General features: G+C 41.7%; 3 protein-coding genes across 8 annotated transcripts in view; 1 reads left to right on the forward strand and 2 right to left on the reverse strand.

Moving 5' to 3' along the window:
• Window positions 1-4,069, reverse strand: part of LOC122334571 (tetratricopeptide repeat protein 39B) — a 15,756-nt gene extending 11,687 nt beyond the window's left edge. Inside the window, exon 1 of the mRNA XM_043232574.1 lies at window positions 3,646-4,069. Coding sequence (XP_043088509.1) covers window positions 3,646-3,690 — 45 coding nt within the window. The 5' untranslated portion in view covers window positions 3,691-4,069. The remainder of the gene's footprint in view (window positions 1-3,645) is intronic.
• A 1,026-nt stretch (window positions 4,070-5,095) lies between these two features.
• psip1b (PC4 and SFRS1 interacting protein 1b) lies at window positions 5,096-13,925 on the reverse strand. Of its 2 annotated transcripts, XM_043232546.1 has the most exons (13): window positions 13,750-13,924; window positions 13,393-13,485; window positions 13,249-13,310; window positions 12,352-12,490; window positions 11,625-12,029; window positions 11,178-11,319; window positions 9,507-9,870; window positions 8,333-8,373; window positions 8,157-8,236; window positions 7,972-8,073; window positions 7,487-7,643; window positions 6,669-6,747; window positions 5,096-5,914 (listed from the first exon to the last, which is right to left on the reverse strand). In XM_043232546.1, exons 1-13 carry the CDS (start codon window positions 13,765-13,767, stop codon window positions 5,899-5,901), a joined length of 1,698 nt encoding a protein of 565 aa, XP_043088481.1. In that variant the 5' UTR covers window positions 13,768-13,924; the 3' UTR covers window positions 5,096-5,898. The 2 variants fall into 2 exon arrangements, with proteins under 2 accessions (XP_043088481.1, XP_043088482.1); XM_043232547.1 differs by lacking the exons at window positions 5,096-5,914; window positions 6,669-6,747 and having other exon boundaries at window positions 7,502-7,643; window positions 7,886-8,073; window positions 13,750-13,925.
• Window positions 13,926-14,187: 262 nt separating this feature from the next.
• Window positions 14,188-22,500, forward strand: part of LOC122334545 (coiled-coil domain-containing protein 171) — a 20,347-nt gene continuing 12,034 nt past the window's right edge. For 2 of the 5 annotated variants that reach the window (XM_043232540.1, XM_043232539.1), the window contains exons 1-9: window positions 14,189-14,459; window positions 15,401-15,533; window positions 15,608-15,743; window positions 16,471-16,645; window positions 18,081-18,271; window positions 18,347-18,493; window positions 19,556-19,657; window positions 19,751-19,911; window positions 22,107-22,287. In XM_043232540.1, the coding sequence (XP_043088475.1) occupies window positions 15,424-15,533; window positions 15,608-15,743; window positions 16,471-16,645; window positions 18,081-18,271; window positions 18,347-18,493; window positions 19,556-19,657; window positions 19,751-19,911; window positions 22,107-22,287 (1,203 nt within the window). In that variant the 5' untranslated portion in view covers window positions 14,189-14,459; window positions 15,401-15,423. Of the gene's footprint in view, window positions 14,460-14,491; window positions 14,679-15,400; window positions 15,534-15,607; window positions 15,744-16,470; window positions 16,646-18,080; window positions 18,272-18,346; window positions 18,494-19,555; window positions 19,658-19,750; window positions 19,912-22,106; window positions 22,288-22,500 lie in introns of those variants that run through there. The other 3 variants (XM_043232543.1, XM_043232542.1, XM_043232541.1) reach the window with 3 other exon arrangements.

Below are 22,500 nucleotides of genomic sequence, written 5' to 3' on the forward strand. Positions count from 1 at the left end.
ATGTGTTTATGTGTGTGTGTGTGTGTTTATGTGTGTGAGTGAGAATGTGTATGTGTGTGTATCTGTGTGAGTATCTGTGTGTGTGTGTGTGTGCATGTGTATGTGTGTGTTTACGTGTGTGTGTGTTTACTGTGTGTGTGTGTTTATACGTGTGTGTGTGTGTGTGTGTTTACGTGTGTGTGTGTTTATGTGTGTGTGTATGTGTGTGTGTGTGTGTGTGTGTTTATGTGTGTGTGTATCTGTGTGTGTGTGTGTGTGTGTGTGTGTGTGTGTGTGTGTGTGTGTGTGTGTGTGTGTGTGTGTATGTGTGTATGTATATCTGTGTGTGTGTGTATCTGTGTATCTGTGTGTGTGTGTGTGTGTGTGTGGGGTCATGTGATCACGTGACACGCTCTAGTTCAGATCAGCTGTGTCTTTCACACTCTCTCTATTTATAGAGTGGTTATGTAACTAAATGAGGACGTCCATCTCCACACCTTCACTCCCGAAACGAACGACTCGTTAAACTGATCAGGACTGACTTTTATAACATCACAAAAGATTCATGTCAACGTCTTTCTATTCAGCTGTGAATAAAGACATAAAATAAAGCCTATAACGGTTCAAATACGGCATGAACCTACATGTCCTGCAGACAACATGTGGCTTAAAAACACATAAAATAAAGCTAATTAGAATAATAATAAAAATCATAATAAAATGACGACAAACATTTAAATATATATTTTTAATTATTAAATTACATTTAAATAATCTAATAAATAAAATTAAAATAGACATTAAAATAATAAATAAAAGCGCAGTCAGAATCTGTCCGCTGTTCTTCTGGTTCTTCTGGTTCTGCCGAACGAGAAATGCACGTCTCCACAGGAAATAACACACACCTATCAGGAGTTCAGATCGTTTCTGGCCTCAAGAAATGACTTCAGTAGTACTTTTTCCTTCTACGCCCTGCAGATGATGAGAGAACGTCCTCCATCAATCACCTAGTGTCTCATTCAGTTTCACAATGTTCTGTCCCTGTGATACATCCCACACACTCCTGCCCTGATACACACTCCATGAGGACCTCATCAATACACACTGCATCCGTCAAACCACAGCAAACCACACACACCCTCATCTACAACACAACCTGCAACACTAAGAAATATTAGATCTAGAGGACTGTACAGGACTACAATGATCTGAAGCTGGAAGTCTGACACACACACACACACACACACACACACACACACACACACACACACACACACACACACACACACACACACACACACACACAGACACAGACACACACACACACACACACACAGACACACACACACACACACACACACACAGACACACACACACACAGACACACACACAGACACACACACAGACAGACACAGACAGACACAGACACACACACACAGACAGACACACACACACACACACACAGACACACACACAGACACACACACACACACACACAGAGACACACACACACACAGACACACACACACACACACAGAGAGACACACAGACACACACAAACACACACACACACAGACACACACAGACACACACACACACACAGACACACACACACACAGACAGACACACAGACAGACACACAGACACACACACACACACACACACACACACACACACACACAGAGACACAGACAGAGACAAAGACACACACACACAGAGACATACAGACACACACACACACACACACACACACACACACACACAGACACATACACACACACACACACACACACACACACACAGACAGACACACACACACACACACACACAGACACACACACACACACAGACACACACAGACACAGACAGACACACACAGACACACACAGACACACACACACACACACACACATTATTGTTTTATTATTGTTAACTAAAGCTAAAACCATTTTGGTTACTGGAAATAAAATAAATTTGAATTTGAATATTTCACTTTTAATATTAGATTAATTTAGCCTGTATAATCTACAGCTTCAGCGTCCCCTGATAGACAGAGAAGATAATTAATACTGAATGGAATCAAGAGCACAGATGAGACGCTTTATGAGCATTAATAACCATACAGACAGCGTCTCAGAAACAGCTGACTGTCGTCACGAGAATCAGGTTATGGTCTGAAAAACTCAGAAATGCTCTTAGTCGCATTTAACAGCTCAACTGTGTGTGTGTGTGTGTGTGTGTGGTGTAATGTTGTAATAGCATAAGTGGATTACACACATTAGGCTACAGATCACTGGCTCTCACACACACACACACACACACACACACACACACACACACACACACAGTAATATCTGTGTCCAATCAACAACAGGCAATCTGCAGTGGAAAAAACACAAGGTCAGTGAGAGTAACTGGATCTGCTGCTGCACACACACACACACACACACACAAACACACACACACTCAGACACACACACACACTCAGTGCCTCTGGTGTTTATCAATAAATAAACATCATGCAGTGCTGAGAGACACACACACACACACACACACAAACAGCATGCTTTAAAAGCCTTTCATCAGATGATCCCAAACACACCGCACTGTTACGAGTCCGTGTGTGTGTTTGTGTGTCTGTCTGTGTATGTCTCTGTGTGTGTGTGTGTGTGTATGCGTGTCTTTGTGTCTGTATGTCTCTGTGTGTGTGTGTGTATGTCTCTGTGTGTGTGTGTGTGTGTGTGTGTGTGTGTGTTTCAGGATAAGTGGTTACACTCCAGGACAGGCTTGAATCACCTGGTTGCCATGGAAACCCCTGAGCTAAGAAATGAATCTCTGAGCTGCTGGATTACTTACAAACTCTGCTCCATCAGTGATGACAGATGACACCAAAACGTAACCTGGGTTACTAAAGAGACCACTACTTAGCTCACTTGTTTTGAAGCCTACAATTAAACACGCCCTTCTGATTTAATAAAGCGATATCTACATGACTGAACTCGTTCCAGCTGAGCGTCTCTAACCGGCTTTCATCCAGAGAAAAAGCTAACAGCTCATTAAAAAATCCATAAAAAAGCAACTGTAATCCGAGTATGACTGTTATTAAATAAAACATATTCTTGGTTTGGGAATCTGACTACTTGTAATCAGTTCCCATCCAGCTCTTTAACTGTTATTATCATAACTATAACAGCGTCGCGTGGATACACCGGTTATGACGCTGATCACAGCGAAACGTGAATTATGATGGTAACCATGGCAACGCCGTGAACACGAACACATATAGCGGAAAGAAAAGTTTTAACGCCAGTGAAGCGGTCCTGTATATAACGCGTAGGGTCGTGTTAACACCGTCTTTTTTACCGTGGTAATGTCACCGAAGCAGCGCTTTTATTTGATGCGCGTCGTGCTTAACCTTTATGACGTCACGGCCGCCGCATAAATATGCAAATGACGCTCACCTGAACGCACGCGCGTTGTTATCGACACCAAGTGAATATGTAATTAAATCAAGACCGACGCGTTCACGAAGAGATCTATACAGACTTCCGCGTCGAGGAGGAAAATAGCCCCGTGTAGTGCGCCTAAACGAGTTCCCTAAACAGCGCGTCCGTCACGCTATTAACCGTCCGGCTCGGAGCTCACGGAAACCCGACAGGCTCTCACCTCCTCCGGTTCCGCGCCGTCCGCTCCGCTCCCGACCCGAGCCATGGCGCGTGATTCCCTGAGATCGGCGCGGAAGGCTTTCCCGCGTTAACACTCGCGCATCTGGATCCGCCCGGGTTCCCCGCCGCCGAGTGCGCTGCTGAAGACGGTTCTTCGCGGCGGACTCCGTCGGTAGCGTTCGGCTTGTCCGTGCTGACGAAGGCGTGACGTTTGGCTCGCCGGACACGCCCACCGACGCGTCACGCGCGCCCTTGGTGACCAGAAACGGCGTATTTAGTATTCAATTAATCGATTAATCACCCTGAAGCTTTGGCACGAGCAGCCGTTTGTCGTTCAGAGTCGTTTGACGCGGCGGTTTGCGCGAAACGGACACAGAATTACCGGTTTAGTACGATCGCTCATGAATATCAATGGACTCCTTCTGACTTGTCTTGTAACCGCCGTCACATTCAGATTAATATTCATGAGCCACGCCCCGTCCTCATCCGCTTCGTCGTCACGTCGCGTAATTATTCATAAGCTCGAGTTTCGCCATAGTGACGTTCCTACTTTTGGGAATTTGCGCTCACTTGCGGATGCTGTAACACGAGAAAAAAGTCATAATTTTAACATGAATAGTATGCATATATATATATATATATATATATATATATATATATATATATATATATATATATATTATATGTATAACATAATATTCAGGTAATTCATAAAATAGTAAGAATACTACTGTATTAATATGTGCATATTAATTTATATATATATATATAATATCCTATGCACTGCCCTCCAAAATTTAGGGACAAAACAAACTACGAAAACATTTTATTACATAAACAGTGTATGCATAACCGATACAGCGGACTATGAAGGAAACCGCGTGTGTGTCGGTAATAATATTTCGACATTTAGTCTTAAAGAGACAGTAGCCTAGAAACATCTACTTCCGTCTGGTCTGCTAATCAAACACCGCCACAGCTTTCAAACATTCATCCGTATTTCACTTCTGCAGTAAGCGTTTCTGCAATTAATTATTACATTTGTGCACCTCAACACTACTGTTATTGTCTTTATATAGCCTGTAATTATATGTGGGAGGCTGTTCATCTATGCTTGTCATTTGTGCAATAGTTTTCTGTAGGGGTGTAGAAATCCTTAAAATATGCTTTTTAGTAATAAACTTTGTTTTCGTTACACCATAAAAAAAAATTATGTGTATATATATATATATATATATATATATATATATATATATATATATATATATATGTGTGTGTGTATTTATGTATATATATGTGTGTATATATATAATGTGTATATATGTATGTATATATATATGTATATATGTATATGTATATATATGTATGTATGCATACACACACACACACACACGTAAGCTGATTTCTAAGTCATCTAGGAGGCCCATGAAATCACCACCAGCTCCAGGGAGTGCTGAAGATCAGTTTAATGCATATTCACTGTAGTATCCACATGAAGCACATGCAGGTGTGTAAGAATACAAATCTAGGGGCGTCTGAGCTAGAACGGGTCACGTCTAAATGAATTCAGTAAAGACAGCTTCTGTTGTATGAGCACCGGATTCAGATCAGATACTGTGTGTGTGTGTGTGTGTGTGTGTGTGTGTGTGTGTGTGTGTGTGTGTGTGTGTGTGAACGAGTGTTTTCCTCAGAGTCACTGCATGAACATAACGTAGCTGCCCTGTGTATAAAACACACCGTTTAACATTTTAATGCTGGGGTTTAAAGTACATGATCGAGTCACATCTCACGAACAGAACAGAGAACAAGCCTCGCTCCGGGAGGCGCCCAACTACATTTCAGACAACATTTAGGCAGATTTCCCTCGAGTCTGCTTCACCGCTGATGTGACTTAATGCTCCGTGACGAAAGAGAAGGCTGCATCCGGTCAGTCGGCATCGGCCTCACGAGAGAAAGCGCTTGATGAAGGACCGACAGGAGGAACATCGCCGCTTCTGACCTCCATTAGAGTCTCTCCCTCGTCTTCTGCACCGCACTGAAGTATCCAAGAACTAAAACACTGTCTTCATGGCATTAGGTTTCATCTATGACCGGAAAACCTGGTGTGGAGATCCCAGACGAGCACTGGACGGCCTCTTCTCATCAGCCTGAATAAATAACTGCAACCGCGGCCAGATAAAACTCTCCAGCAGCAGATAAAAAGCCTGATTTTAGGATAACAAAACAATAAAAAAACGCCGGCGGTTTCCTCGCGTCAGCTCCTGTCCGCGCTGGAAACAAAATAAATAAAAAAACAGACCTCTGAAACGAGTCAGACGACAACAAAAACCGGTCTATTAAACGTGAAAAGACGAAACGTGTCTCCGCATCAGCGTCTGAGAGATGGAAGTGAATGGGTGCCGTCAGAACGAGAGTCTGATAGAAAGACCAGATCACCTGGTTATTATGGATTGTGTCTTTCATATTGAGGTTATCTGAACGCTGAATAAATAATCCTTCCTTTGACGTCTGGTTTGTCAGGATCGGTCGGACAACACCTGTCTGAGATACTGTTAGAAAATCTGGAATCTATGGATTAAAAAAAATAATAAAAATCTAAATATTGAGAAAAATCACCTTTTAAGTGGTCAGAATAAAGTTCTTAGCAATGCATATTAATAAGTGAAGCTTTGATCCGTTTATGGTACGAAATAACTTTTTAAAATGCTAATGATTTTTGAGCATAAAAGAAACATTTGTTAATTAATCGTTGTGCCATTCGGTTTATTGTTGGCTCCAGACTCACACATGAATCCCCTGCGGATGTGAACCGAAGCTGTGGATTATTGTGATGATTTTATCAGGCTCTCGTTCTGACGGCACCCATTCGCTTCCACTGCTGAGACGCATCTCTCCAGATCTGATGAAGACACACGCTCCTCCTGATCCTCAAATGGAGGACGTTTTGCGTGAGCTACTCCTTTAACACGAGGATGAGATACTGTAGAGATGGTCTCTATGGCGACGAGGACGATGATGTCATACCTGTGAGGCACGTGTTCAGTGGTTCGAGGCGCTTGTTTCGTGTCTCGGGTTTCTTCGAAGACGCTCGTCGGACTGACAGCTGAACAGACAGAGACAGAGCATCAAATCTACCCACAGGAATAATTCACTAGACTTTATTATGAATAGATTAAATACTAATATTAATCAAACGTAATCATAACTCAATCAAAATACTTAAAAAAAACAAAAAAAAAAAAAAAACATGAAAAATGTTTTGTTAGCAAGACAATAAAAGGTTGTTAAAAACGAATAAAATTAGATTTGACAATCTTAATTTTTATTAGTATTATTTTTATTTAAATGTTTTATTTTAATAAATGTTTTTAAATACATTTTTAAATTATATTAGAACTTATTACATTTCTAAATTATAATTTATTACGTTTTTATAACTTTTTTATAACTTCACATTTACATTTTTAAATAAAAATATTAAAATAATTTAAAGTTTAGTTAACAGTAGTAGTAATAATAATAATAATAATAATAGTATATTATTTCATATTTCAATTAACAATACTTACAAACATACATTATACAAAGATTAAGATAAAGATCAATATTTTTGATAAGAGAATGAATGATTGTCTGTGTGTGTGTGTGAGTGTGTGTGAGAGCGTGTGTGTGTGTGTGAGCGAGCGTGTGTGTGTGTGTGTGTGAGCGTGTGTGTGTCTGTGTGTGTGTGTGTGTGTGTGAGCGTGTGTGTGTCTGTGTGTGTGTGTGAGAGCGTGTGTGTGTCTGTGTGTGTGTGTGTGAGAGCGTGTGTGTGTGTGTGTGTGTGTGTGAGTGTGTGTCACCTGCTCCGTTGTCCGTCTCTCTCTCCTCCTGCAGTGTGTTGATGTACTCCTGACTCAGAGTCTCATCAGCGTCTCCGATGAGGTAGATGTTTTTAAAGCGATGATATAACATGGATGCTTTAAACATGATCGCCTCGCTGCCTCGAAACCATCGCATCTATCCACACACACACACACACACACACACACACACACACACACACACGAGCATGAATGCATCTTCACATATAGACCAGTCTGGGGTAGACGTCGCTTGCTCTGTGGTGACAGAAACCCACGGGTCACAGGTGGAGGAAAACGGGTAAAATCCATGGAATGAGAACTTTTTGAATTGGGATGGGATGCAAACCATTTCTGCATTTTGCATATATTATAGTCAGAATTATAAACTCAATTTACCTCTTTTATTGCACGGCTTTCATAGACTGCTACTCATTTTCTGCCACCAGACAGGCTCCGCCCACAAAACAAGCGTCTATACGCACCTTTCTGAGCGTGTCGATGAGCTCGCTGTGGTTCTGAATGTTTCGGGACGAGACCGGGACGGTGCTCAGCTCGTCCAGAGCCAGTAAACACTTACTGACATCCTGCCGGAGACACACACAACGACAGAGGATCACGACACCGAACACGAGACGCACGACAGAAATGATATGAAACGGGTTCTTACTGGATTCTCGAGGGTCATCGAGATCCTGATGTCTCCGTGCAGCCGGTAGAGCAAAGAGTCTGTGACGGAGAGAGAGTGAGCTGAAACACACACACACACACAGAGTTAGAGACACACACACACACACACACACACGATGATTCAGTGTCTTTGAGTGTGATGTGTGTGTGTCTCACCTTTGTGCTCTTCCTCTCTGCTGCTGCTGTTGTTCTGCTGTCTGTAGAAACACACTCCATTAAAGACTACACCCACGCTGATAACTACACAAATATAATACAAAACTAGAACAGCCATACATTTGATTGCTATATGATCAACTATTACAATAACAACAACATATACAAAAATAAATAAATACATATATATATAAATATATATCACACACACATACAATTTTACAATAAAATATATATTTAAAATAAATAAAATTAACATAACAATGAATACAATAACAATATTCTAAATGATATTAGCTGTAATTGCTAACTATTGAAAGTGACAGATCCCTCTCAAACAGTGACACACACACAGAGACACAGAGAGACACACACACACACACACACACAGACACACACACACACACACACACACACACACACACACACACACACACACACACACACACACACACACACACACACACACACACACAGAGACACACACACAGACACACACACACACACACACACACACACACACACACACACACAGACACACACACACACACACACACACACACACACACACACACACACACACACACACACACACACACACACACACACACACACACACACACACACACACACACACACACACACACAGAGACACACACACACACAGACACACACACACACACACACACACAGACACACACACACACACACAGACACACAGACACACACACACACAGACACACACACAGACAGACAGACACACACACACACAGACAGACACACACACAGGTTACTACGTTGCATCTTGAGACAAAATAATGGCTCTGAATCAATGAATCGAGTCGTTTTTGAAATGAATCCCAAACAGTTTCATGTTGACAAAAATGATTCCCACCCACTTCATAGTTAGTCTTATCGTCTTTGTCTGAATAAAACAAAAAACCTAATTCTTCAGCACTAGGTGCTGTTTTTGGAGCGTTGAAATCTCACAAACACTGCTTCAAAAGAAATCGCCCGATCGCCGGAGGGCTTTGGAGAAATGATTCATTGAACAGATCGGGGCCGTTTTGGGTCACCATCGACCTCCATAGTGTGAAAAAACCCTACGGTATTACACAGGGAGAGTGAACTGTTCCTTTAAGGGTTCTGCGTGTTTGCTGTAAGTCTCACTCACTCGGTCTTATCGGGTTCTCCGTTCTGCTCCGGATCCTCCTCCTCTTCCTCGGCCGCGGGCTCGACGGGGCTCCGGGCCCCGGGGCCCCTCTCGGGGGGTTTCAGCGGCTCCTCGGCGCCGCTCTGCGTCTTTCCTCTGGTGGAGGTCACCAGTCCCTGCAGAGACTTCAGCACGCTCTGCCTCTTCTCGGCCAGGATCCTGCTCCTCTGAGAGACACAGACAGACGTCTCCACGGCGCTCTCGTCCGCTCTCTCCTCTTCATCCGCTGCTTTCCTCTCCTCGCTCGCCTCGGTCCGTTCAGACTCGTCTCGTGGTTCTTCTGGAGCCGGCGTTTGCTCCTCCGTCAGCCGTTTCCTCTTGGAGTCTGTAAACCCAGCAGCTCTGATCAGATAAACGGCTTTTCACGGATATAATAACCACTCTACGTTATAATCCAAACTCCAGATAACAGCTTTAAGCACTTCTCTTCTGTAATGGAACTTATTTCCTGAACACTGAGCAGGAAACATAGCACAAAGAAACTGATTAGACTGAAAAGTGAATGATATTATTGCTCAGAATCACTCAAAACCCTGTCAGTGTTACAACAAAAGATTAAACTGATCCGTAGAAATTATGACTGAAATAAATTACTATAGAAATACATAATTCAACCACACAGAATCTGAGGAAAATCTGATCGGTTAATACTACTAATTAAAATAGATTTGATTACATATGTAACATAATTAAAAAGGAATTTGAAAAAAATTGTAAAGTACCTGAAATGGATTAAACATGCTTTTGAATATATATATATATATATATATATATATATATATATATATATATATATATATATATATATATATATATATATATATATATATATATATATTTATTTTTACTTAATTTTAATACCAATACATATATATTTTTTTACTTAATATTAATATATATATATATATATATATATATATATATATATATATATATATATATATATATATATATATATATATTTTTTTTTTTTTTTTATACTTAATATATATTACTTAATATATAATACTTTAATTTTAATAGCTTAAGTTTATATATATATATATATATATATATATATATATATATATATATATATATATATATATATATATATATATATATATATATATATATATATACACACTTTATTTTAACATCAAAACCGAAACAAAATTTAAATATAATATAAAAAATTTAAATAAACCCTTACAATTGCAAAACGGATCCAAATTAAAACAGAGACGTGAGGGTCGTGCGATGAAATTTTCTTAAACGTACAACGTTTTGTTAATTGTACGCGTTTCATAATTAAACGTACTTCGCGATTCCTGAAACGCTATTTAACTTAAGACAGAATCTAAAACAAAATAAAAACAGAAAAAACATCAATTTCAAGGTTGCTGTTCATTAGACGTTTGATTACTAAAACGTAAACAAAAAAAAATGAGATTGCAAAAAAACAAAACACGTAATTATAAATGGAATATTTCGGTTAGCGTTAGGCAAGAATATGATTTTAAACTTGAACGTGTGATAGAATAATAATTTAATCTTCTACACGTCTGCTGTATTGCAGCTTTAAAACGATTCGTGAAATTAAACGAGCGGCGCCCAATAAACAGATTTCACGACTAAAAGACCCGAGCTGACCTGCTGGGCGGGAGCTGTCCGTCTCAGGGAGAGGGACGCGGGCGTCGGGGTCCGTTCGGGAGCGTCTCCTCTTCAGCGGCGCGGCAGGGGTCCGGTCCGAGGTCAGGGTCAGGTCGGCAGAAGACCGCGTCGTCCTCGGCGGCTGCACGGTTACAGCACAGAACAACATAATCCATTACAAAAGCCCAGAGACGGCCATTTTCCGTCGTATTGAGGCCGAACGCAAAAAGCAAAGCGTAAAGGTGAAGATAATCCACCAGAGCCAGACAGAATCAGGACTTGAGGTTAAAAACTGTATAACAGAAAACAACCAATCGTTTTCTCTAGATAAAACCCTTCTTCTTTGGCTAGGATCAGTCATAGGAGTCCATCAAATGGAGAGAACGGCAAAAAACTATTTGTAATATCCGTACGTTTGCGTTCTTGGAAACGAACTAAAGCACAAACCTGCTTGAGGCCGCGAGCGTCTCTCCGCTTCTTGGCGTTAGAAACGATCTTTCTGTTCAGCGCGTGTTTCCTGCGAGCTGAAAGCGTCTTCGCGGCGGTCGCCCGGCGAGAGAATACGATCCTCCCGGACGGTAAGACCCTCCTCTTCTGGGCGGCGGCCTCCTCCGTCGAATCCCTGGAGCGAGTGGATCTGGTGGCGGTGGTCTTATCGTCTGCCGGCTCGGTGCTGCTCTTCACCGGAGGCTCTCTCTTACGAGGCGTCTGGTTCTTGGCTCCGCTCTGATTTTCTGCTTCCTCCTCCTCCTCCTCCTCCTCCTCCTCCTTCTTCTTCTTCTTCTTCTTTTTCTTCGTCCGGTCTTTCGGTTTCAGTCGACTCTCTGACAGTCGTTTCTCCAGCGCTGCTTTCTGTCGCAAACACAAAAAGCACTTTTATAACATCTCCCGTCAGCTCACGTTAACATTCAAGTTATTGGGGACTTTTATGTGTCATCTTTTGCCTTATTGTAATGTTTTCGTCAGCTGTTTGGACTCCCGTTCTGACGGCACCCATTCACATCCATTCCTGAGTGATGCATTTCTCCAGATTTGCTAAAGATTTTATTTTCTGGGTGAAATACTTCAATAAATGTAAGTCTGATTCAGCAAACTGGTGTTTAAAAGTTTGTTTTCGCCATAACAGCACCGAGATTTTTGTTCGTCGTTAATAAAGGTATCCGTTAACGCTGACCTTTTGACCTCTGAGGCCCACACCCGGGTTGTTCTCGATCTCCCACATGCCCTCCTCGAAGCCGCCCCGTTTGATTGGCCGGCCGTACTTCTCTTTGTTTGGCCAGTAGGGGACAACGTCTTTGGGGAAGAGGAACGTTCTGGAAAAGCAGAGAAGACGACGGCGTTCAAAACGCAATAAATACTGCGCCAACATGCACGCATTTTACATTTATGCACGCGGTAAATGGCTTTTTAAAAATTATTTGCATTGCATTCGATGTACCGTAAACGTTTAATCAGTTCGTGCATGACACGTCAATATACATTTTTTAGTTTGTTTCACTCTTTTCTCTCTGTTGCAAGCTGTAACACCATAAAAACTGTTCTTGATCAAGACTTTTATACCGTAACCAAACAAAAATGCTGCTCTAAATGCACGCACGCATTTGTGAATGAACGACTGCGACTCTTCGGGAACTTTCGCGCTAATACTTACTATGATTTGCACAAATAAAGTGAAGAACAAAACAAAAAAACCAAATACGCAATACATGCGTTTCTCATTTTGGATGCATTTCATCACATACAGTAAAATAGTGACAGTAAGCTGAGTTAGAGTCAGGTTTATTACAGTGAACTAAACTAAAACTATTTTAAACATTCCACATGTTTTATGTAGTTTAAGTTAATGCACTGAAATAACTACTACTACTAAAAAACTACTAAAACTTTAACTCAAGTTAAAAACGACTGTAATAATAACTCAATGGCACTAAAATGAACACTGGACTCCAGAAAGAAACAGAATAAAACTCACATCAGATAATAGATCAATGACTTAGGGGTGTGTGTGTGTGTGTGTGTGTGTGTGTGTGTGTGTGTGTGTGTGTGTGTGTGTGTGTGTGAGTTTACTCACGTCGAGTGTGTTCCATAAAAGAAGATGGGGATCTTATTTTTGGGGGCTCTTCCTTCACCAATCTAAGTGACATAAAAACCAGTCAGATTTTAATTGGCCTCATTTACAGTGTGCCTTATATCTGCTGTATATAAATGTCCTCACCCTGGCGGGCCAGAAAGGATAGCCCTTCATCTTAGCAAACACTACGTCCCCTGGAATAAACCCATCCGTGGTCTGATCAGGTGCTATCTTCATCTGAGAAAATAAAGGGTTAATTAATAAAAAAAAACAACACTGGCTGGCGTGCCACCAACACAAACAATAAACAAAACACTGGACACACAGACACGTCACTTACATTCACGGAATCAACCTTATGCTTACCAATTTGCTTCTGTTAAACAATAACACGCTTTTATTATAAGTTCATTGCTACCGACACTTAAGTAAATAAAATAACGATAGCCGTGTTTGGCTAGCTCAGGCTAGCACAGGCAAACTGTGCGTGTAAAAACTCACCTTCACTCCCTTCTGCATACCTACTCACTCAGAGACCACTGTGCAAACGCGCAGATTTAAAAACAAAACGGAAAACACGAGAATTAAAAATATTAATACGCAATGAATGAAAGCACTTGAAGAGCTGCATGAGAATGTGTGTCTCCCCTCGGCGCCGGTGGAATAGTTTGGTCCGCCTCCCGCTCAGCGCGACTGAGGAATGTACCACTTCTGAGAGAGGGGGGCGGGCGGATTTGTAATAACCCAAAATATAATTAATAACAGGTTTCTTTGCAATATTAAGCTAAATTACTAATTATTTGAGTTATTATGTAAGTTTTAGCGAGTGTAAAATTATATTCGTAATATAAAAAGCTAAATTGCGTCACTGTTTGTCGACATCGGTCGTTAAATAGTTAAGATTTCGCTGAAGGAAGCGGCAAAATAAAAACGTTTAAAACATTTTAAACTTTTGTTTAGTATTTTAACTAGATTTTAAAAGAAAGTATTCGCGTTAGTTAAAAGTAAAGAGCGGTAAATGTTTTGAGGAATATTTCGCGCTGTTTTCGCTTGTGGTTGTTGTCATGGTGAGGGCGGGGGAGGAAATATGGCGTCAGATTCAAACAGACGCTGAAGGAGTTTTACAATAACACGGATTTAAATGTTTTTAATTCATTTTGCGTCGATATTTCTCCAAACCCCGATGTACGAGCGCCACGGGCATTTAAACGGTAAGCCGGCGTTTACTTTCACTCATGTTGTTTTTAATTAACTGTTTATCGCTTTTAGGAACAAACAACGTGAATTTCATCAAGTCCGATTAGATTCTATAGAGCATAACGTTATTTATTGTGTTAATAAGCTACGTATAGGCTATTTAAAACCCAGTTTAAGTCGGACTGTCAAACTCAGCCGGATTTAAATTCGTCTCTAAACCGTTTTTGTCTGAGGTAAAATTACAGTGCTTTGTTTTTCCTTCCCTCTAACAAAAGATCATTGTAAATCCATTTCACACATTCTTTTATTTTGTTAAAGACTTCAGACCGTTTTTACTTGAACACTTTGCATTAATGCATTATTTATGTCTTGCATTATTTATGTCTTGTATAATGCATTTTATGATCCCATAAATAATGTAACGCTTCTCAATATATATATATATATATATATATATATATATATATATATATATATATATATATATATATATATGTGTGTGTGTGTAAAATATTAAACCTTCAGAAAGTATGTAACATGGTAAATTTGCTTAAAACAATAATAAGTATTACCTTCATATATGGAGCACAAAACTAATACATAAATGTTGCATGTGCATATAGTCGAAATGTTCTATTTCTCTCTTTATGTCAAAAACTATTAAGATGTTAAGTAAGGATCATGTTACATAACTATATTTTGTACATTTCCTATCGTAAAGATATCAAATCTTTATATAATAATAATAGTTTGCTACTTCATTTGAACAACTTTAAAGGTGATTTTCTGAAATATTTAGACTTTTTTTTTTTAGATAGTTGCAAGTCCTAACAAACCAGACATCAGTAGTTATTCAGTTTAAATGGTATATTGATTTCAGTAAAAAAAACAATTATTGCGACTGCTTTTGTGGTACAGAGTGATATTTGTTCATAATGAGTCTACTGTTTGACAGAAGCGTAGCGTCCCATCGGCCTCATGCCCACAGAACCTCCCGCCGCTCGTCCACGCCGGGGCAGCCGGCTCAGGCGTAAAGACCCTGTTTCCACCCCGAGGGCCACACAGAGCGCACAGGAGGAGATCAGCAGGTCCCTCTCAGACCCTCTTACGTGTTCCTTGCACGTTAAGATGCACGTTTATGACCCGTTTGGTGCGTTTACAGGCTCAAGGACGAGCTCGATGGTCTGCGGCGAGACAGGCGGGACGCTGAGGATTTCACGCTCGCTGCTGAGCTGAGGTGGAAAATTAACCAGCTGGAGAACGAGAAGCTGGATTTCACCTCCAAGCACAATGAAGAGGTGCGTCATGCTGTCAGTCAGGTGGCTGATTGATGTACAAACACGTGCATTCGGCAGACGCTTTTATTTAAAGGGACATGTGAAAGTTTACATTTGATCAGTTCATTCGTACCTTGAGAAATGAACCGTGAACTTACTGGATCCCACAATTCAAAGTAATACCAACAATTTTTACTAGTCTTCTTGAGTCATTATATTATATTTTTAATTAAATATGATCCAATTGTAAAGTGGAAAATAGTGTGCAAATGAATCAAAATGGATGTCAACAATAATTTTTGCAGAGTATTTGTTACTTCTAAAATAGCTTTAGCTTTGGAATAAAATTTAATATATTTAAAAATATATGACTTCTTTTAAATATTAGTTTTTTCTGTTTTTACTGCACTTTCTATTAAGTAAATGCAATCTTGCAGAGCGGAAGAGACTTAAAAAAAAAAAAAAACATTAAAAATCTTACTGTTCAAAATCCATTGACTGTTAGTGTATAATAAGACCAGCGTAAAAAATTATCGAGTGTACAAATAGTGAGTGTCCACAATGCTCTACTTGTAGACTTGCTGTTGTTGACTGTGCTTGCATGGTTTTTTTCCGCACAAGAATACGAACATGTTAATTTTCTCTAGTTTAGCTTGAAAAGCAGATCCTCCATCCGCCATTGATTCCTTGATCTTTGCACCGTACTGTAAAGACAGGTCTGAGAGCGAGCGTGTGCTGTGTCCTGCAGGTGGCGCTGTACGAGGCGCAGCTGGCGCGCTTGCGAGCGCAGGTGGAGCGTGGAGAGGCGCAGCGGCAGACGATGGAGTACAACAACGCTGTGGTGAGGAGAGACGCAGCGGCAGAGAGGAGGAACACTGAGGAGAAGATGAACGAGCTGAGGAAAGACAACCACAGACTGGACGGTGTGTGAGAGGACGCGGGTCTGAGACAGAGATTATGTGTGCGATTGTGTGTTTGCATGAGTGTGTGTGTGAGAAAGTGTGGATGAGTGTGTGAGATACTGCATGCGTGTGTGTGAGAGTGCGCGCGTGAGTGCCCGCGTGTGTGAGAGAGTGCCCGTTTGTGTGTGAGAGTGCCCGTTTGTGTGTGTGAGAGTGCGCGTGTGTGTGTGTGAGAGTGCGCGTGTGTGAGAGTGCTGTGTGTGTGTGTGAGAGTGCGCGTGCGTGTGTGTGTGAGAGTGCGCGCGTGTGTGTGAGAGTGTGCGCGTGTGTGTGAGAGTGTGCGCGTGTGTGAGAGTGCGCGCGTGTGTGTGTGAGAGTGCGCGTGCGTGTGTGTGTGAGTGTGTGTGTGAGAGTGTGAGCGCGTGTGTGTGAGAGCGCGCGTGTGTGTGAGAGAGCGCGTGTGTGTGTGAGAGCGCGTGTGTGTGTGTGTGTGTGAGAGCGCGTGTGTGTGTGTGAGTGCGCATGTGTGAGAGAGTGGAGCGTGTGTGTGTGTGTGAGAGTGCGCGTGTGTGTGAGTGTGTGAGAGAGAGAGTGAGCGTGTGTGTGTGTGAGAGTGAGCGTGTGTGTGTGTGTGTGAGAGCGCGTGTGTGTGTGAGAGTGCGCGTGTGTGTGAGTGTGCGCGTGTGTGTGTGAGAGAGTGCGCGTGTGTGAGAGAGTGTGTGTGAGAGTGCGCATGTGTGTGTGAGAGAGAGAGTGAGCGTGTGTGTGTGAAAAAGTGTGCGTGTGTGAGTGTGTGCGTGTGTGTGTGTGTGTGAGAGAGAGAGTGAGCGTGTGTGTGTGTGTGTGTGTGTGTGTGTGTGTGTGTGAGTGCGCGTGTGTGTGTGTGAGTGTGTGCGTGTGTGAGAATGAGCGTGTGTGAGAGTGCGTGTGTGTGAGTGCCACACTCCTCACACACACGCTCACTCTATCTCTCACACACACAGATTTTCACACACACACACACACACACACCACCACCTACCTCTCACACACAAACGCTGCGCACTCGTGTGCACTCTCAGGAGTGTGTGTGTGAGAGTACGCATGTGTGTGTGTGAGAGAGGGCATGCGTGTGTGAGAGTGTGTGTGTGAGAGAGTGTGTGTGTGTCACAGACCTCTAGTCTCCTGACTTCTGCTAATTATACAAATGCAGAGATATTTCACCAAATCACAAGCTGCAGTAAATAAAAATTAATTTAGTTTGGTCGTTTGAGAGACCTTTATCATAATGGAAGCATTATTCAGTGTTTGTGTGGGAATGACTGTAGTCTGATATTGACTGTGTGTGTGTGTGTGTGTGTATTGTGTGTGTGTGTGTGTGTGTGTGTGTGTGTGTGTGTGTGTGTGTGTGTGTGTGTGTGTGTGTGTGTGTGTGTGTGTGTGTGTGTGTGTGTGTGTGTGTGTGTGTGTGTGTTAGTCCTCAGCTTGGAGCTGCATCAGAGGGTATCAGATCTACAGAGATCTTTAGAAATAACGCAGCAGGCATGTGAAGACGATCTTAAGGGCCTCCACACGGAGCTGCACGAGAGAGACCGCCTGCTGCTGAGCGCAAACACTGAGAACGACCAGCTGCAGACGGATAAGAGCCAACTACAGACACTGATACAGGTGCAGATCTGTCTGTGAAAGTGTTCACAATTAAACACAATTGTATTGACCAGAAGCGTTTGAACTTGTGAACAGGAGCAGAACGACACTCTACAGAAGCTAAAATGTGAAATGGAGAGACTGAAGAGAGACAGAGAGAAAAACACCGAGAAACTGAGACACAAATCAGCAGATCTGACCCGCAGCACAGAGAGAGAGGAGAGACTGCGCTCTGATCTGGAGGTGTGTGTGTGTCTCAGGTGTGTGTGTGTGTGTGTTTTGATGGTCAGTATATTAAGGCTGGAATACACTACACAACTTCTAAAATCTGAGCATATACAGAATCCCAAAAGACACTGGGCGGCCAGAGCTTAAAACTCACTCTCGCAAATATATATATATATATAATTTTTTTAACTTAATCTTAAATTTTACAACCCGTATGAAGCAGTATTTAATTAAAATGATTCATAAAGTAGTTAAACATAACTGTGTGTGTGTGTGTCTCGCTTTGTGTGTGTGTGTGTCTCTGTGTGTGTGTGTGTCTCTCTCTCTCTTTCTCTCTCTCTCTCTCTCTCTCTCTCTCTCTCTCTCTCTCTCTCTCTCTCTCTCTCTCTCTCTCTCTCTCTCTCTCTCTCTCTCTCTCTCTCTCTCTCTCTCTCTCTCTCTCTCTCTCTCTCTCTCTCTCTCTCTCTCTCTCTCTCTCTCTCTCTCTCTCTCTCTCTCTCTCTCTCTCTCTCTCTCTCTCTCTCTCTCTCTCTCTCTCTCTCTCTCTCTCTCTCTCTCTCTCTCTCTCTCTCTCTCTCTCTCTCTCTCTCTCTCTCTCTCTCTCTCTCTCTCTCTCTCTCTCTCTCTCTCTCTCTCTCTCTCTCTCTCTCTCTCTCTCTCTCTCTCTCTCTCTCTCTCTCTCTCTCTCTCTCTCTCTCTCTCTCTCTCTCTCTCTCTCTCTCTCTCTCTCTCTCTCTCTCTCTCTCTCTCTCTCTCTCTCTCTCTCTCTCTCTCTCTCTCTGTCTCTCTCTCTCTCTCTCTCTCTCTCTGTCTCTCTCTCTCTCTCTCTCTCTCTCTCTCTCTCTCTCTCTCTCTCTCTCTCTCTCTCTCTCTCTCTCTCTCTCTCTCTCTCTCTCTCTCTCTCTCTCTCTCTCTCTCTCTGTCTCTCTCTCTCTCTCTCTCTCTCTCTCTCTCTCTCTCTCTCTCTCTCTCTCTCTCTCTCTCTCTCTCTCTCTCTCTCTCTCTCTCTCTCTCTCTCTCTCTCTCTCTGTGTGTGTGTGTGTGTGTGTGTGTGTGTGTGTGTGTGTGTGTGTGCAGGCTGCTCTACAGAAGGTGAAGGTTCTGGAGCAGAGTGTGGAGTCGGAGCGTGCCGCACACCTTCAGTCTAAATTCAGCTCTGAGATCATCCAGGTACCACAGGTGTGTTTTATGTACATACACTCTCAGTCAGACCGCAGCTGATCTCTGTGTGTGTGTGTGTGTGTGTGTGTGTGTGTGTGTGTGTGTGTGTAGATGAGGGTGAGGGATCTGGAGGAGGCTCTGGAGGTGGAGAAGAACAGTCACACTGAGGTCTCCTCACGTCTGGAGCTCCTTAAGCAGAAGTGTGGAGAGCTGGAGAGAGCGTACGATCACGAGAGAGACAGGTCACGCGACACAGGCCTCAAACACACACAGTAAGAGCTCATCTGAATTTTCTGGATCTCATGTGATCCTTCAGAAAGAATTCTAACATGCTGATATGCTTGATTATATAATATAATGCATATTATAAGCACATTAACTTAATTAATTCAATTCAAGTTTATTTGTATCTTTTACAATGGCTCAGCTTCAAAAGCAAATTATTCAAAAGCAAATCTCAGACATCTCACACACAACAGGATGCATTACAAAACAGCAGGATGAGTTACAATGCAGAAAGTCCAAGATAGAATTAGTCCAGACTGAGTTTTCTCTCTCTCTCTCATCTCTCACTGGGTCCACTCTCGGTCTAGATCTCGGGATGTACATCTCGAGGTCAAAAGGATAATTAGAGTAGCGGCCATTCATACTCTTGGGAATCACGATGTACTGTAGCATGTTTATGTGTACAGTATGCTTTGCTAAAAAGATATGTCTTTAGCCTAGACTTAAACTGAGAGAGTGTGTCTGGAACATTGCAGGAAGGTTATTCCTACATGTGAAAAGGTCGACCACCTTTAGTAGACTTTGTACGAGGAACTACCAGGAGCCCTGTTTTGAGATCTTAAAGAGCGTGACGGGTTGTAGCTTGACAGAAGGCTGGCAGATAAATGCTAAACCACCTTGTAGGTCAGTAACAGTACTTTATAATCAATTCTGAAATCAGTGCAGGAGGATCTGGTTATATGATCATATCTCCTTGTCCTGGTAAGAACTCGGTGGCTCGTTCTGCACTAACTCTGAAGATGCTGGACAACCAGCGAGCAGCGCATTACAGTAATCCAGTCTAGATGTCATGAATGCATGAACTAGCTTTTCTGCATCTGAGAGAGAGAGCATGTGTCTGAGTTTAGCAATATTTCTAAGATGAAAGTAGGCAGATTTTGTAACATGAGTGATATGGTGTTGAAGGACAGGTCACACCCAAGTCTTTAACTGTCGGAATAACGTTTATATCACATCCATCTAATTGTAGTTTGAGCTCAGAAATTTGCTGTAAACATGAATTTGGTCCGATAAGAAGCACCTCTGTTTTATTAGAGTTTAATAGAAGAAAATTTCTGTCATCCAGTCTTTTATGTCTTTAACACACTCTGTTAATTTAGACATTTCTGATAACTTATCAGGCTTAGATGAAATGTATAGCTGTGTGTCATCTGCATAACAGTGGAAATTTACCTGTGCTTTCTAATAATGTTCCCCAGGGGCAGCATGTATATAGAGAACAGTAAGGGCCTAGAACTGATCCTTGAGGCACACCACACTTTACAGGCATTATACTAGAGCGGTCTCCGTTTATATCTACAATTGATAACAGTCTGATAGGTATGATTTAAACCAATTTAACGCCTGTCCCTGTACACCAGCGGTGTTTAAACGCTCAGGAGAATATTATGATCTATGGTGCAAATGCAGCAGTGAGATCCAATAAAGCGAGTAAGCGAGACGAGCCTCGGTCGGAGGATAAGAGAGGTCATTAGTGATTTTAACTAATGCGGTTTCTGTGCTATTATATGTGTCTAAAACCTGACTGAAACTCCTCATAGACATCATTCATCTTTAAGAAGGAGCATAGCTGCGCTGACACAACTTTTTCTAATATTTTTGATATAAATGGGAGATTTGATATCGGTCTGTAATTAGATAGTTCATTAGGATCAAGTTGTGGTTTTTTGATCATAGGCTTAATAATTGCTAATTTGAATGGGTTTGCGTGACCTAACGATAGGGAGGAGTTAATAATATTTAGAAGAGGTTCAACAGCTGCTGTAATATATCTTTCAGAAATTTAGTTATCTAATACACATGTGGCAGATTTAGACTTAGCGATTAGTTTATTTAACTCTTCCTGTCCATATGGTTGCAAAACACTGTAACTGAATTTGCTGGGTACTGAGTCTGGACTTAGTTAGGGTTGATTAAGGGTTGATTAGTTATAGAAAAAAAACAACCTGTGCCCAGACCTGCACGCCATCTTCAATACAACACAATTTCACAGCTACATGTAATTTGCAAAAAATTAGACGAATAATTCAACACATCATGTAGTTAGTTACAGCAACATTTTTAATCGACTGACAACCCTAACTGTAACATAAAATATAATATGAAAATAAGTGAGTATTATTATGATGCTGCTGTCTGTGTTCGGAGGCATGTTTTCTGGACGTGATGTTGATGTGCTCAGGTTGGAGAAGGACTTCTTGACCGTGAAAGCTGATCTGATTGGTCAGCTGGATCAGGAGAAGGCAGCGTCTGCTGAGCTGATTGGACAGTTGGAGCGGGAAAGGGCGGAGTCAGTGAAGCTGTCAGTCAAACTGCAGGAGCAGGAGAAAGTTTGGAGCGAGAGACAGCAGGAAATCAGCCGGGTGAAAACACAAGAAAGACTTTATATATATAAATAAAACGCTTAGCTGTGTTTTCTGATGCTGAGAGAAAATATGATGTGTGTTTATAATGTGTTTTATTTATGCCTTTATGATGTTTTGATTAGATTCTGTCCTGTCTTTTACATCAGTGACTTTGCAGTCATCGTTTGATTTCATGTGTTATGCTGAAGTTTTCCCTCGCTTTGGCTGATT

The sequence above is a fragment of the Puntigrus tetrazona genome, unplaced genomic scaffold (genome assembly GCF_018831695.1).
Source record: "Puntigrus tetrazona isolate hp1 unplaced genomic scaffold, ASM1883169v1 S000000575, whole genome shotgun sequence".
NCBI lineage: Eukaryota > Metazoa > Chordata > Actinopteri > Cypriniformes > Cyprinidae > Puntigrus > Puntigrus tetrazona.

Excerpts from the sequence above, each read along its gene's own strand:
- psip1b (XM_043232546.1), bottom strand. Across the intron at positions 13,311-13,392 it reads ATCCTTTCTGGCCCGCCAGG|ATTGGTGAAGGAAGAGCCCC; the intron begins GTGAGGACATTT and ends TATGTCACTTAG. Across the intron at positions 8,237-8,332 it reads CAGAGAGGAAGAGCACAAAG|CTCACTCTCTCTCCGTCACA; the intron begins GTGAGACACACA and ends TGTGTGTTTCAG.